The sequence below is a fragment of the Phalacrocorax aristotelis genome, chromosome 3, assembly GCF_949628215.1.
Source record: "Phalacrocorax aristotelis chromosome 3, bGulAri2.1, whole genome shotgun sequence".
Taxonomy (NCBI): domain Eukaryota; kingdom Metazoa; phylum Chordata; class Aves; order Suliformes; family Phalacrocoracidae; genus Phalacrocorax; species Phalacrocorax aristotelis.
In genome coordinates, this window is record NC_134278.1 from 104611489 (window position 1) to 104626488 (window position 15000).

Genomic DNA, 15000 nt, shown 5'->3' on the forward strand with positions numbered 1-15000 from the left:
AGTAAAACCAGTAATACATCAGTAAAGACTACATTGTAATGCATAAAAGTAAGAGCAAATATTCTAATTGCACAAATTTCCTTAAATTCCTGACTTTTGTATCCAGTATAAATGTTTCTTAATGCGTGTCCTGGTTTTTCATTGCTGTTTAGTTCTGATACTGCTGATGATACTTATTTTTGGAGTTTTAGATACTGGCATGGCAAGATCTCAGTAAATAAATGTTGACTAGGTGTACACTATCAATAGCCAAATTGAAAGAGAAGGAAATACTATCATAAACGTGTTGAAAAGGTCACTATGGAATTGCAAGTGTGAAATGTAGATCAGCAGGAGATAGTTTAGGTTTTCTGCCAATAGAGGAGGATACTGCTAATGGATTTTTCCATAGTTTGACCATGCTTTAACAATATATGCAAGAGAAATATCGGTATCAATTATCCTTCATTTTCTAATTAAACTGTTTATTTTTTTCTGAACATCTTTCTCTTTGGAAGTACTTGGTAAAATACAGGAAGGAGCTTTGTTGGGTCTGTTTCACCATTTCAGTCTGTACAGGTATGTTTTCCAGAAGAGTATTTGTTCCCAGCAAACAGCATACGGGGATCAAATATGATTTTAGATATTGAGGGCTCTGTCCCAATTCTGCAGTGCTCAGGCAACATCTTTTACTGCAAACACAAGTTGCTTTGCTTCAAGTCATTTAAGACCCAGCGCCTCCTTGGAAGAAGGCTTAGAGAGGAATTTGTTTTGCAATTGGTTAGTCTGAGGCATGAAATACTAATATTACCAGATCGCAAACAGCTTTTCTCTCTTTAAGAGGAGTTAAAGTTCTTGTCATTATCTGATACACTTCCAGTTCTCAGAGGACTTGAGTGGGAAAGAAAGGTGACAGAGACAGGCTATTTCCTTCAGATAGTTTCCTCATTCAGCCCTGTTTACCCTCAGGGTGGTTTAGATTAAGTACAGGGTCATTTTTAATTGCATCTGGATATCTGAAATTAAGTTCTAGTACAGGAAGAATCAGGTATTACCTCTTTTCCAGAGGAGAGAGTTGGAGGAAATTCTTATCTTCCTACCTGTGTCAGATGACTGCATTAGCACAAAATGAATCCAAATCTGTAGTCCCCTGGATGTTGTGATGCATTTGAATGCAAGTCTGACATAAAGAGAATCCATAATTAACTATATGTCCTTAGGGAGTTTCACAGCACAGTTGCAGGGTTATACTCAAAACTCTGTTGCTCATGAATGTAGAAATCAACTTACGTTTTTTTTTAGTTTGTGTTGGTTAATTTTTTTTTTTACTTTTTGTAACTTCTGTTGTTGACATATCATCTAAGGTTCTCACTTTTCAGCAATGTCGTTCATCTAGTATTTTTGTAATGGGAAAATTTTTCATCTGGTAACTCTGCTTATTCGGAGATGCTGTATGATAAAGCTTTCTTGCAGCCTAGTCATTTTCTTGGCAAACTAGAGAATTCTGGCAGCAGAATACAGCATTTTCTGGTTAAAAAATAAAAAAGAAAAAAAAAAAGCTACATCTATAAACAACTTGACTTTTCCATATATACATTAGCATTTTGTTCATCTAATCTTTTTAGTTTAATATTTACTATATATATAAATAAATAGAAGGAAATACAGACCATCTATTCATTTGGCTTCTATTAGAAGGTTCCTCTTATAATCTTGATTGGGCACAGTGCTTTCAGTACACTCTCCAATTAGAATTCAAATAGGGAATGTTAAGAATCAACTTAGTGCATAAAAGCAGTGTCTGGTGGGGGAAGACATGCCACCTGCAAATGCCAGCAGAAGTGGGGAGAGGAATGCTGAAGCCCCTTAAGGTTCCTAGCCTGTCTTCTGTGGAATATTATCTTCAAAGATGCAGAAGAAGGTACGTGTTTTACATTTAGATCTGACAATTTAAAAAGAACAAAACAGAGGTCTTTACCTCCCAAATCCTAGCACACAACAAAGTTGATAATTATAACTAATGCTTAATAAATATTATCCATTAATATATGTGCACGGATGTTTAGCGACCAATCAGTGTACAAGACCTGGAACATGTTAACACACTCCACGCAGCACAAATAGCATCATAAATGGGAACAACCGACAGGGAGATTGAGCAGTTCCCAAAGGGAAGTATATACTGGCAGAGGAACAGCGTGGCAAAAATCATCATCCCCACTGTGAGCGACAGCATTGGCATCATCATCATCACCACCTGCTGCACCAGTGAGACGCCCACCCCGCTCCCAAAGTGGAATGCTTCTGTGGGAGCCCTTAGCTGCAGACCTCACTAATAACACTCACTAGTGCTAAAGATGTTTGAAGGGGGGAAAAAATGGGGATGTGTGATCTGTTTTCAAATAGTCATGTTTAGTCTGTTCACTAGAGCAGGAGTTTGGGGTATTTTGGCACTGAGTAATGTGCCATTTAAAGTTTGATTTGCATGGCTAGAAAACTCATAGTTTTGCATGCACTTAAGGGTGGTTATTGGGTAATGTTTAGTCAGGCTTCAGTAGATTTTGAACAGCTTCACAATACACCACCTACTAGCATGATTTCCTTCAGCACCAGATATGCTTTTCTATTCCTTGGTACAGGTGTCTCAGAAGAAAGCAAAATGAAAGCAGTCTCTCTCTAATTTCTACATCGGACTGTTTCTTTGATAAAGCTTATAGCATCAGACTGCAGATAGCGTTTTAACTGATCTTCTGCATCTCTCTATTCTCATAGTTATGTCTTTGTCACAGGTACACTGGTCGTCTTCTATATTGTGCAGCGTAACTTATTGGCTTTCATGTTATAAAGCAGATATGTAAGGCTGAACCCCATTTCAGTGAGGAACGTATTATCATTTCTTACAGGCTGAAATTCCTAGTGACCGCCAATAGCAGGATGGTCTCTGAGACCATCCCTCCTCCCTTAGAATACTCTAGGGAGTAAGAGCAATCTTCTGGAGATGGCTTTGGTAAACAACATTGAGTAAAAGGGAATTTGCCAGTCAGTTCTCCTATGAAAACAGTCTTTTAGTTAATGAATGTCTTCTACAGTTTTTAACCCACATGAAGGCTGAGGAGTTTACACTGACAGAGCTATCGTATCTATGGTAAATCATAAATGCAAAAATACAATTTATGACATTGAACACTAAATGATTAGTGTCAACGATGTAAGTACATAACCCAAACTAAAGATATATGATCTGACTAGAGCTTCCACAGTTGAGGAAATTGCGTTTGAACACTTGTATGTGTGGGTTTCAAACTAATATGCTTCTTTTTAGAGACTGATGTAAAACCTATCTGTTTTCTCAGGTAGAGAAAGTGTGATGAAAATTGGGGTTTGACAAACTTTGACGTTTTTATTTGAACCATATAAGGGCAATCAAATTAGATTTTGACTATATAACTTTGTAGTGTTATGTCAGAAATATCAAGATACTATGATAGGTCATCCTTTTATGTGCAGTTGATATGACTGTTTGTGTTACTCTAAATATTTTTGCCCTAGGTAGGCTAGAGTGAGCTACTTTTTAAGTACCACAAACACTCACCTGAGTGATTCTGTGATTCTTTCAATCTACAAGTGCATCATTTATGATGCCTCATGTGAGATGACTGGAAAAGCCAAAAGAATGTCTTATGTCAAATAAAAATCCTAGATCAAGTTTAGATCTTCATTCCTTCCAAAGTATTACAACTAAGTGTAATGGCATTTGACAGTATTGACATTTTTTATATGACTTCTTTTGGCTAACTCAGCATTCTGAAAAAAATAAATAGTGTTCTCCCTTTGTGATTGAAAGGGTTAAATAGTACCAATTCATTACCACTCACAAAAGGATTTATTTTGTTCTCATAAATCAGTTTTACTCCACATTTTTATTATTCCCTTGGGTCAGCTGCTCCAATTGAAATCAATACAAGTGCAAGTGACACAATCAATCTAGATATTTGATTATGGATTTGAAACTCCCAGTTCTGCTCTGTGTGTTTAGCTAGTCTCCTTCTGATAATGTCCCTGGAGAATGGAAAATTCTTATTGGCATCCATGAATTATGGGCATAGATTCAGAAACCAGATACTGTGATAATCTCCATTTATGTACTGCAGCAGCTAGAGAAAGAATGTTCTAACCATGGAAAAACAAACTTGAAGATTTTAAAGCTAACTGTTTCTGAATTTTTTTTAGTGTGTAAAATCTCTCCCAAAATAAACTTTATAAAGTCTCATCATTTGTTTATAAAACCCCAAACAAGTGGATTAAATCAATAATTATATGCTGTATCATCAGCTTAACATCACAAGCACAGCAAACATTTTTGCTGTTTGATGCCTTCGCCTCATTTATAGGCAATGTGATGTTATGCCACTTGGGATAGTACACTGTGCTGGGATACTTTCTGCTCTTCATATTGGGATAAGAGCACCTGGACACTGGAAGGCTGTGTGAAATCCACGTAAGTTGGTTCTTCTAGTAAAATCCTTTCCTGAGTTAGGTGGCCTCACCCTATTTTATGATTTCTTTAGGTCATGGGCTGAGTTCTTACAGTGTGTCTGTACAACACAGTACAGTGTGTGTGGGTGTCCAGGACTGATGCCCCGTGGCGCTGTTGTAGCAGAATTGCAATACAGATGAATATACTTACAGCAGAGATTTAACACTATACTGAACACCCTGTTTTAACTGGAAGGTCTAAATGAGATAGACTCAGTTGCACGACTCACTGTACATTTCTAAGTTTATGAAAAAGTAATGAGAAAACCAAAACCAGTAATTCAGATAAAAAAAGTTTCTTCCTGACAGTTTCATCTACAAATACAGAGATTTTAAATTGAGAGCCTCATGGCACTGAAATGGAAGCTCAAAAGGGTAGATGAGACCACACACCAAACATTCATCTCTGCCTGCCATCATGACAGAGCCTAGTCTTGGCTGTAGTCATTAACTATCCATGGCGTCTGTGCTAACTTTCCTGTACGAGCTTCCTCATCAAGCTGTGAGTTTTATTCATATTGCAGTCCATAGAATTAATGAGCATATAAATGCACATTCCTTTGTGTTTGTGACACTAATGATCAGTTATTTCTACTGACAGGAACATGCTTTCATCGTAATGATTACCCCTGCTTTGCCTTAGGGTTCTTGGAGTATTCTGCAAATCTTCATAGAATTATAGAACAGCTGAGGTTGGAGAGCACCTCTAGAGATCATCTAGTTCAATGTGGTTTCTCCAAGCAGAGTTGGTTGGAGCACATTACCCAGGACAGGGTTTTGAATATCACTAAGGATGGAGACTCCAGAACCTCTCTGAGTAACTTTGTCCAGTGTTTGACCAACCTCAAAGTAAAAAAGTTTTTTTCTTAGGTTTAAACAGAATTTCCTGTATTTCTGTATGTGCCCATTGCTGCTTATTCTGTTGCTATATACTGTTGAGAAGTGTCTGACTTCTTTGCACCCTCATATCAGGTATTTATACACACTGATCAGATCCTCCCCTGTCCAGGCTTTCTGTTCGTGAGGCTGCACAACCTCAGTTCTCTCAAACTATCTTTGTGTGGTAGATCCTTCAAGACCTTAATCATCTTTGCAGTCCAGTAAGTCCATGTATGTCATGTACTGGGGACCCCAGAACTGGACGATCACTCCAGATGTGTCTCAACAGGGCTGAAAAGAGATAAGGGATCTCTTCCCTTGACCTGCTGGCAGTGCTTCTCCTAATGCAGCTCAGGAGGCTGTTGGCCTTCCCTGTCGCAAGGACTCATTATGGCTTGTGGTCACCTTGTTGTCCAGCAGCACCTCCCCGTCTTTTTTCAAAGCAGAAAAACTGCTTCCCAGCATCAGCATCCAGCCTGTACTGGGGGCCAGCTCAGGGTGGTGGACAGGACATTCAGCATCTGCATTCTGTAAGTTTATAGGCAGCCTAATATAGCTGTACCAAATTTAAGTCCGTGAAAAGTCACAGAAGGTGCTTTGCCTGCTTTATAGGCAAACTCAGGCAGGGAAACTGAGCTGCCAAAGAAACAACTTGAGCAATACAGGTAGAAAGTACCTCTGGGTCTTTGAGCTTCCAGGTTTCTGCTGTATGTGGCCATAAGAACTTTAATCTTGTTCTTTAAATGTTTTCTGTTTTTCAGTCTTAAAACTAAAGGCTTCTTTAATTACCAGGGAGAAAGGAAAAAGCTAAGGTTTTTCAGTAAAGATAATGTGAACTGTCCACTATTTACAGAAAAATTAGTATTTTGGATTCGTAGATTTACCAGTTTGCCACAGTGCTTTCAAACTACCCACCTTGCCTCATCCAGCAACTCCCTCCAGCCCATGAGAATGCAGGTTTCTTGTGATAAGAGAGACTTTAAGTTTTGGACTCAGTTTGATGGACTGAGACCATGATAAGTCCTTAGGAACAGTACATCTGTCAACTCAGGAACAGAGGAACAAGTAGTGGTTCAGGAGACTGAGGCACAATTCCCCCCGCCTCCCCGCGCATTGTTTTAAAGAGGTGTATGGCATCAAAGCACAGAAACCACTTAGTAAGATCAGTATGACAATTGGGATGACAATCGGAAAACAGTTTGTTATTACAGTTCTTAGGAAAAGAGGGTCACCAATAATGATGGGGAAACATTTTTAGCTGTTTTTTATTGGGATAATCGAAATAATGGAAAGTCATGTTTTTTATTCTGAATACGGCACAAGAAATAGTGGTAAAGGCAGAGACGGAGGGAAGGAAAACCTTAGCTGGGAGGAAAAGAGTAGCTCATCTGGAAGTTAATGAGGCTGAAGAATAGGCAAAACTAATGGACAAAAGACTGAGCTTACTAAAGAGGAAGTGTGCGTGTTGACAGAATTTTTCCCAAAAGACTTGGTGCCAGAAAGCCAGGAACCAGGACAGTGACAGAAGATGGTGTTCAATGAAGATGAGACCCATGGAAGGATGAGGAAAGGGGCTGAACAAGTGAGGTTTTGTTTCATTTTTATTTTGCTGTTCTGACAGTAACTTTTTCTGTGGCCCAGGATAACATGCTTAACCTCTGTATGCTCACATACATATAAAGCAGGCATAAAAATAACTGTAGTTATTGTTGTGCTAGTTAATTAAGTAACCTTTGTATAATTCTTTAGATCCTCTTATGAACTGTTCCTTGACCTGGATTTTTTCTACCTTTATTATTTGAGTAGTCTTTCTATGGTAGGGATGGTTCTGCTTCTGTCTGAATATTGTGGAGCAACATGCTTTCTAAGTAAAACAGATCTTTCAAGACCTGTATGTACATAGTGGAAACAGTATGGATTGGTAATAATATTTCAAAGCATGACACAAAGCCTTAGACTCGTCCAAAAAATACCTTTTGCTATGTACTTGCACACAGTATGTAGTGTACTTTTGTGATTGAAGCTTCACCTTACCGTAAAATGATTTTTGACCAATATCTTCCGTGTAATGATGGCTAGCTGTTGACAGTTAAGGAACGAAAAGCACAAGTGCCCAGTGCTGTTTTTCACTAGCATGGCCTCCTTGCTTCCTAAAGTCAGCAGCACAGTTGTGGCGAAGAGTTTGTGATACCAACACGTTAGACTGGTTATGTTTAAACTTATTACTTTAATAGCTATGCAATGATAGCAATAAAAGTATTTGGTACTTTGGAAACGCTTGCTCATACAAATGAAACATGAGTTTTTGCTGTTTATCACACGAAAAGGAAACATCTCAATTTATTACCTTTTTCCCTAAAAACATTAATTCTGATGCGGATGGGAAGAGTACATTTAAATGTGGCAATTTCTGGAAAAATCCCAGTTTTTAAATGTGAGATGAATGAGTTTAGTTTGTATTATTTCTTTTTTCCATTGCAGTCTTTGTCATGAGAATGGTTTCATGTTCTACCATTTCCTGCGCTCCTTACAACCTTTGTCACATGAATAAGATATCAGAACGCTAATGACTAATATACAGTATTCTGTGTCTGCTGATACTATACTGTACTACTGTGACCTTTGCAATATTATGTACTCTGATTGGCTGTCCATTTCACCTCTTCCCCACAAGTTAATAAGGCTGTAAAAAGGAGAGAACTTGAAATGGCCAGCCAGTCAAATTACAGAATATTGAAAAGGTCAGAGCAGTACAGCACACAGAAAAAAATTACGGAATATATGAGGCATTAAAATTCTTGTGACAATGATTATAACAAGAATGGAAAAGGATACCCATTTATGTTATTTCAATCTAGTGAACCCCACAGGATGACGGACCCAGGATAGCAGTAATTTACGCACCACTGACCCACAGCAGCTATATTCACCTATTTACAGTAGTACTCAATAACAGGAATGCACATCTGCTTGGGAGCCCCCTTCAAAATGTGCACCCAAAACCATAGCAAACCTTCAAACACAAATACTCACCAGCTAGAGTGCTGTGTGAAGCTTAGCACTTTTAAACAATGATTTTGAATGGGATATGTATCTGTGTATTTTTTTAACGTAAGCATATTTTATTACTCAACTTTGTTTCACATATACCTAGTTTTCAAGTATGTATATGGATATTTTTTAGCCCTAATTTTTTCATTTGGATAATGTTTTCCTGAAAAACTGAGATACTTTGATCAGGTATAAATGAGGAGTAAACTGGGAAGAGCACGCCTTTTTTTCAAATACCAGGCTTGGCCAAAGACATCCCTCAGAAATATTGGGGGAAATACGGAGAGCCTTATGAGGAGGAAGGCTAGGAAAAGAACAAAACCATTGCAATGCAAAAATATGGAAAGATTAAGGAGCATGGGGAAGCCTTTCATGTCCGCAAAGGGCTTAGTCTTTTTTGAGAGGCTATAGGAGATGGTGGCTCTGAGCCCCCTTCCACCTGAATTAATCTTTTGGTAAGGGCGCTTGCATGTCTAAGTATTGAAGAACATGGTGAGCCAGTTCTAGGAGTTTGTTTTCTGCCTTCTTGATTAGGTTGTTCATGTTAGCTATGTTTTGAAGGGACCTTTCTTGTTGGACTGCTGGTGACTGTTCATGGCAAAAGTTAGGGGGCAGAAATGTGCAGTAATGAGGTGGTTTTCTGGTAGAAACCACTTGTCTGAAGTAAAACAATGTCTCTTAGGACTTTACCAGTGTCTGAGGCAGCTGCTGTTTAGGTCTGTGGCAGACTTGCTGGTAGTCTACAGTAGGACCTATGAGCAGGACAGCGAGAAAAATGCACATGAAAAAAATGGGAAAAAAGAGGCCTCATTCATTTATACTTACAAACAGGGTCCACACTGAAGCAGTCTAGGCAGGAATGGCACAGAGTGATATGACGGGGTTATCACTGTATCGCTTTCTGTCAGGCTGAACCTATGTGTCTGCATTTCCCAGACCACTGAAAGCAAAGTTTAAACAGTGAGAAGCAGCAAAGCTGCATATTGCAAGTCACCCTCAGCAAGACCTGCTTTTTAAAAATGTTCTTCTAATATTTTACTTACCAGTAGCATGAAGTTGCTTGGCTGGTAAATGGAATAAAATACCTTTTGGCTACGTAAAATTCACCTTAGGAAACCTGCAAGTGCACCTCAGTTTTTTTATTAGAAGTAATGAAAAATTTTGAATTGCTATGTTGTCTAACTCATTGTAAATTTGCAAGTTCATTTTTGAGCTGAATAAAATGGTTATGTAATTACATACTTCTCCTAATTATTGAGTAATTATATACTTCTTATAATTGCCGAGTAATCACTCTGCTATAACTAGAATTTAATGTTACAACTAATTGTATAATTACTGTATATTAATGTTGTTATCCAGGCAACTTGGAATGGAGTGTTAGCCTTTTAATTCCTTTTCTGTTACTTGAAACTGTATTTTTAAAAATATAGTATAGTTAGCCCTTGGAAGAAAGATTAATAGTGGAATAAAAATAGCAGCAGGGGAAGTACATGCTTTCAATCTGGGCTGAGGTGGATAAGAATAAAAATATAAACATGTTAAAACTGTACTGTAGATAGAAAGTTGATTTTTCTCATGCATTGGGCACATAAATTGCTGTTAGGGAGCCAACTTTTATGCTTGATGTTTGAATCTATCCTACGTGCCTTGGTCTGTCAACACTGGATTTTTAATTTTTCCTGCACATTGTAGGTGAAACATTTTTAAAACACATCTCTCTTCACAGCCAGATGAGTCCATAAGTGTTTCATGTCACTAGAACCTTAAGAATCTATACGTCAGTTGACCGTTTCTAATGGCTTTATTGTTGTTAACAAAACAATAGGTGCACATAACGGTCTCATGTTGCTGGGCAGGCATTGCAAATAGTAAGTTGCTGACTGCCTGGTGGTGCACAGAAAAGCTGTGATAGATAATGGGAGAAACGTGCTTTGTTGGATTGTATCTGCTCCCACATCACACAGAGACAGTTTCACAAAAATGCGGAAGGAGTTTGATATACAATTTAAGAGCTGAGGTCAAGTAATGCAGATGCATTTTTCTAGTGCTGGCTGAGTATTCTGGGTACATTGGAATAATCACAGACAAAATAATTTTGCTTCTGCAGAATTTTGGTATGTCTGAACGTGGAATGTGTAAAATGTGGTTGTTATTCTTGCATGGTAAGAAGCTTTGCCTCCATTGCTGTGGCCTCTCAGGCTAATGTAGAATTCATTGAAATCCAAAATAAATCCATCAGGTTTCATGAACTTATTCTACATTCACACTACTGTAGTGTGTTTGGGCAGTCTGGTACCATGGCATGGAGTAATCCAGGCAGAATTTGAGCAATGAGGACCTAGGCTACAAGGCAAACTTATAGAGTTTTATAAAACCCTCCCCCTCCCCAAAAACTCAAAGTAAGTTTGCCATATGTTACCAGCAGAAAAACTGAAAACACCCTTTTTGCAGCCCTGTGAACATCAAAATAATGGAATGGCTTGGACTTGTACCGGAAGTGACTCACAGATTGTTTATGGGAATCCCAAAATTAGAGCAAAGTCCAGATCACTCATTGATGCTCAATTGTAATAAGAGCATGACTGAAATGTACTGCATGTGCAAATGTTAGTGCACATCGTAGAGATATGGGATATTTGAAAAACTGTTTCAGGTTTAATAACATTTCAGTTTTAACAGTTCATTTGAAACTTGCATAAAAATGAGCAAACCCAATGAGTTTCACTTAAAAATTAATTAAAAAGGAGTTTATAGGGTTTTTAAATTCTGTACTGTTTAGATTTTGTAGAGGACTTAGATGTGAATATTCAATCTTCTGCCTGTGACAATGCCTTAATTAATTTAAGATATTTTTAATAGTTATATTGTGTTTAATCTCATTCTCAATCCTGTGGTCTTAGACTTGCATGATTCTGCTGTTGTTTGTAATGCAGAATTTCCATCGACTTCAATGTGAGAGCTTTCCATGGAATGATGGATAGTAGTAATAATATTAATCATTTATATAGCATTTAATATGTTCAAAATATTGGATAATCTTTAAATGAGCTCAGCTTTGCTCTCAGATACGTGAGTGAAATCTTCATTGAGTCAAAAAAAAATTGTTACCTGACCTACAATTTTTTTATTTTTCAGTCTTACTCTTCATGTATTTTGAAAAGGTTTATTTTGTTATTTTTGTAGGGTAGAAAAATGTCTTATCTTAAGTTTGAGATCTTAAAAGGCTTGTAAAGGACATGTAGGTTGCTGTGCTGTCCTCTGATGATTTCAACTGATAAACCGAATACTTCAAATCCTTTTATTATCTTTGAGAGGACTGCAGGCCATGCTGGAAAGCTTGTTTTTGTAACTGCATATGACTAATTCTTATGTATGCAATGGAGTTAGCTTATAAACTCCCAAGGTAAGTGTTTTTCTAGTGAATTCAAGAAGTTTTACCAGGTTTTTGTAGGCATGAGGATTAACCTTAATGCTTTGAATTTGCAGTTATCACACAGCTGTTCTAGAACATGAGTAATTTCTGAAGAATGGCTTCTGTTTGCAATATATAGCAGTCAGCTTTGCAACTACATAGTTGGTTCATTTTGCAAGTTTAACAAGTACCACAAACTGTTGGCAAAAGGAGGAGAAAATGGTGAATAATATTTTTTCTTCCCAGTAGGCCATTTTTTGGTGTTATTGGTATCAACGGCAATTGAGTCATTTGAGTAGAAATAAGACTTGGTTCATAAAGGCAGAAAATTGTAGCAGATGCAAAGTCTAACATTTGTTCTTCTCTCCCCACCTCCCCTTTTTTTTTTTTTTCATAACAGCTAATGCTAATTATTCTACTGTAAATGGTACTCGGATGTTATGCAGCAGTAACGAATCCAATGTATGGGTACCCATTAAAGGACTGATTCCATTTTCTAACTACACAGTACAAGTGAATGCTTCGAACAGCCAGGGCAGCTTGATAAGTGATGCTATAACAGTAGTCATGCCTCCAGGAGGTAAGTATGAAAAAGTGCTTTTTCTGTGCATGTAACAATTACACAAATACTCTGTTGAACAAAACGTTATTTATTATTGCAACTGCGGACTGGAAGTTCAGAAGAATATGTTTGCATTAGTAGTTCTTACTAACAAAATTGTTCTCTTCAGCTTCGAATTTGTCACATTGCTCAATTTAAGAACTAGAGAATGAAACCAGGTAGCTGTATAGATAACATATCATGTAAGAAAGAAGTGCATTATATACTTCATTTTTTGTCTGTGAATGGTGGTGTATTCTATCATGGACAGCTAATCTAATCTAAGAATATAGAGAAAGTCACCTGCATTTTGTAATCTGCTTTAGAATGAAAGTTAAGTGCTGGCAAAGAGCACTTACTGGATAGACTTAGGTAATTTGTTTAATAATAGTAATATAAACCATTGGTAATATATTGAGCCAGAATCCGCAAAGTGGTGTAGCTGTAAGAAAGTCAATTGCTGTGTGCTGATTTACAGTGAATGAGGCTCTAAGCCACTTTGGATGTTATCTTCATAAAAATTTGAAAAAAGAGAGCTGCTCAGATATAGTCCCTAAACACTGTGCACATATTTTTAATTTTTTTTTTTTAAATGAAGGCTTAAATATACAGCTGATGTATATGTGTTCCTTTTGCATTCTCTTTTCATGGACATCCGAGTGAATTTTGTTTTGTTGAAAAAAACAGCGGAAACAATGAATTTAAGGCAAGTTGGAATTCTAAAGTGAGAGCCCAACAAAACTTGATCTTGAGAGAAGTGTAGGTGTAGCTGATGGGCAGGAATAGCGTAGAGTGACACACATATAATTTTAAAGTAAACAAAACAAAAAACAAACAAACAAAAAAATCCCATAAACCTTACAGCTCAAAAATACAATTACACTTGGAACAGTTTGCTTGCAAACAGATGGATTGGTTTTGGGTCCAAACCAACAGAAAGGCTTCTGAAAAGTGAATAAATAAAATGCAGAGTTTGTATGACAGATTACTGAGCAAGAAGGGAAAGGTAAATTCCCATCACATTTTACACTTTTCCAATCTGATTGCCAAATTATACCTAATATTAACAAATATACATTGTCATATAATAATAAAACTGCATCTGAGTTTTACTGCTCATTTAAGACTGAACAGTAAGACACTGCATTTCTAATCCCAGTGTCACACTCTGATTCTGCATGTAGAAATAGCAAAATTTGGTAGTGAAAATTTTACCAAATAAGAAGATAAAGGATCTCTAAAGATAGGCAAGGATGTGCACAACTTTATGATGGCCATTAAGATACACTTTCTTTCATCATTAGATTGTTGTTGATTACAATTAGAAAACTTATAGCTTTGAAATTATCTTTTTTACGACCTTGTGGTAGTTTAAAAGCAATACCTCATTGATTAAATAGGTTTTAGTTCATGCTTCCTTTTAGTTAATGATCTGAAAACATATTATCCTGATTTACACATAAAATCATGCTGAAAAGCATGTGGCATTCACTAGGATATGTGTGTTTAAGTAGAATTAAATTAGCAGTGAGAGTTATTAAAGAAATCTTCCATACTATTGTCCAGTGGACTGTGATCTGTAGTGAAATGGATAATAAATGAAGCAGCACATATGAGAAGTACTCTCACACACACTATATTCTCACTATATGGGTACACACATACAGACACACATACGTGTATATCTAGGACAATGTATGTTTACTTTACTATGGTGTTTATTATGATTCTTTGAATGCCATACAATTTCATTGCATGCTAAATTATGAGTATAATGGCAGTTTTGCACTGGGCTGTATTCAGTGCCTTCACTTTATAAATCATTAAAAAGTGGAAATCTAGATGCTACTAAAATTGGAAGGAATTTTATTTTTGACTTCAGTGGCCAAGATTTCACTTTGACAGAAATGTCATTTGATCAAGTGAAAGAGGTCTCATTATATACAAAATCACAGCCTTTTAATGAGTGTTAAAATGTAGCATTCTCTTTTCAAGGATAACAGAAAAAAAAGCTGTTTCAAAAATTTGCATTGTGGGGAGTACTTCAAGGAGCTTGGTGGAAGATTGTATTAAGAGGGAGAGTGATAGAGGACAAAGGAGAATTCCCTTTTGAAGTTACTGTAGATCACTGTTTTTCAATTATGATACAAATTTTCTTCCAACGTGGATTTCTTTTGTTTCATTTTTTATTTAAAATATATTGCACATAATCTAAAGCACACCAAATCTTTAGTGTTACCTGATTGAATATAACTTAATTTCTCACAAAGCTGGTTTGCCATGCTTAAAGTCAATGCTTAAAAAAAAAATAAATCTTAGAAATAAGGAATATATTTTATCTAAGCTCTTGACTAAAATTGCAGTGCAGGTTCAAGAGTTCTTGGAAAGATTAAAAAAATAAAAACTGAATCCAAATGTTAATCCATAAATATGAAACTTTCTTTTGACCCTTACCCTGTAGTGGTCGGGAGTTACTAATGGGGTTAGGATTTCAACTCTTGATGGGACTTGGTGCATTAGTGTTTTGTATGCATGGAAT

The 15000-nt window shown here is 36.8% G+C and overlaps 1 protein-coding gene across 1 annotated transcript in view; it reads left to right on the forward strand.

Moving 5' to 3' along the window:
• USH2A (usherin) overlaps positions 1-15000 on the forward strand; it is a 391200-nt gene that overhangs the window by 218534 nt on the left and 157666 nt on the right. The window contains exon 37 of the mRNA XM_075088896.1: positions 12261-12440. Coding sequence (XP_074944997.1) covers positions 12261-12440 — 180 coding nt within the window. The remainder of the gene's footprint in view (positions 1-12260; positions 12441-15000) is intronic.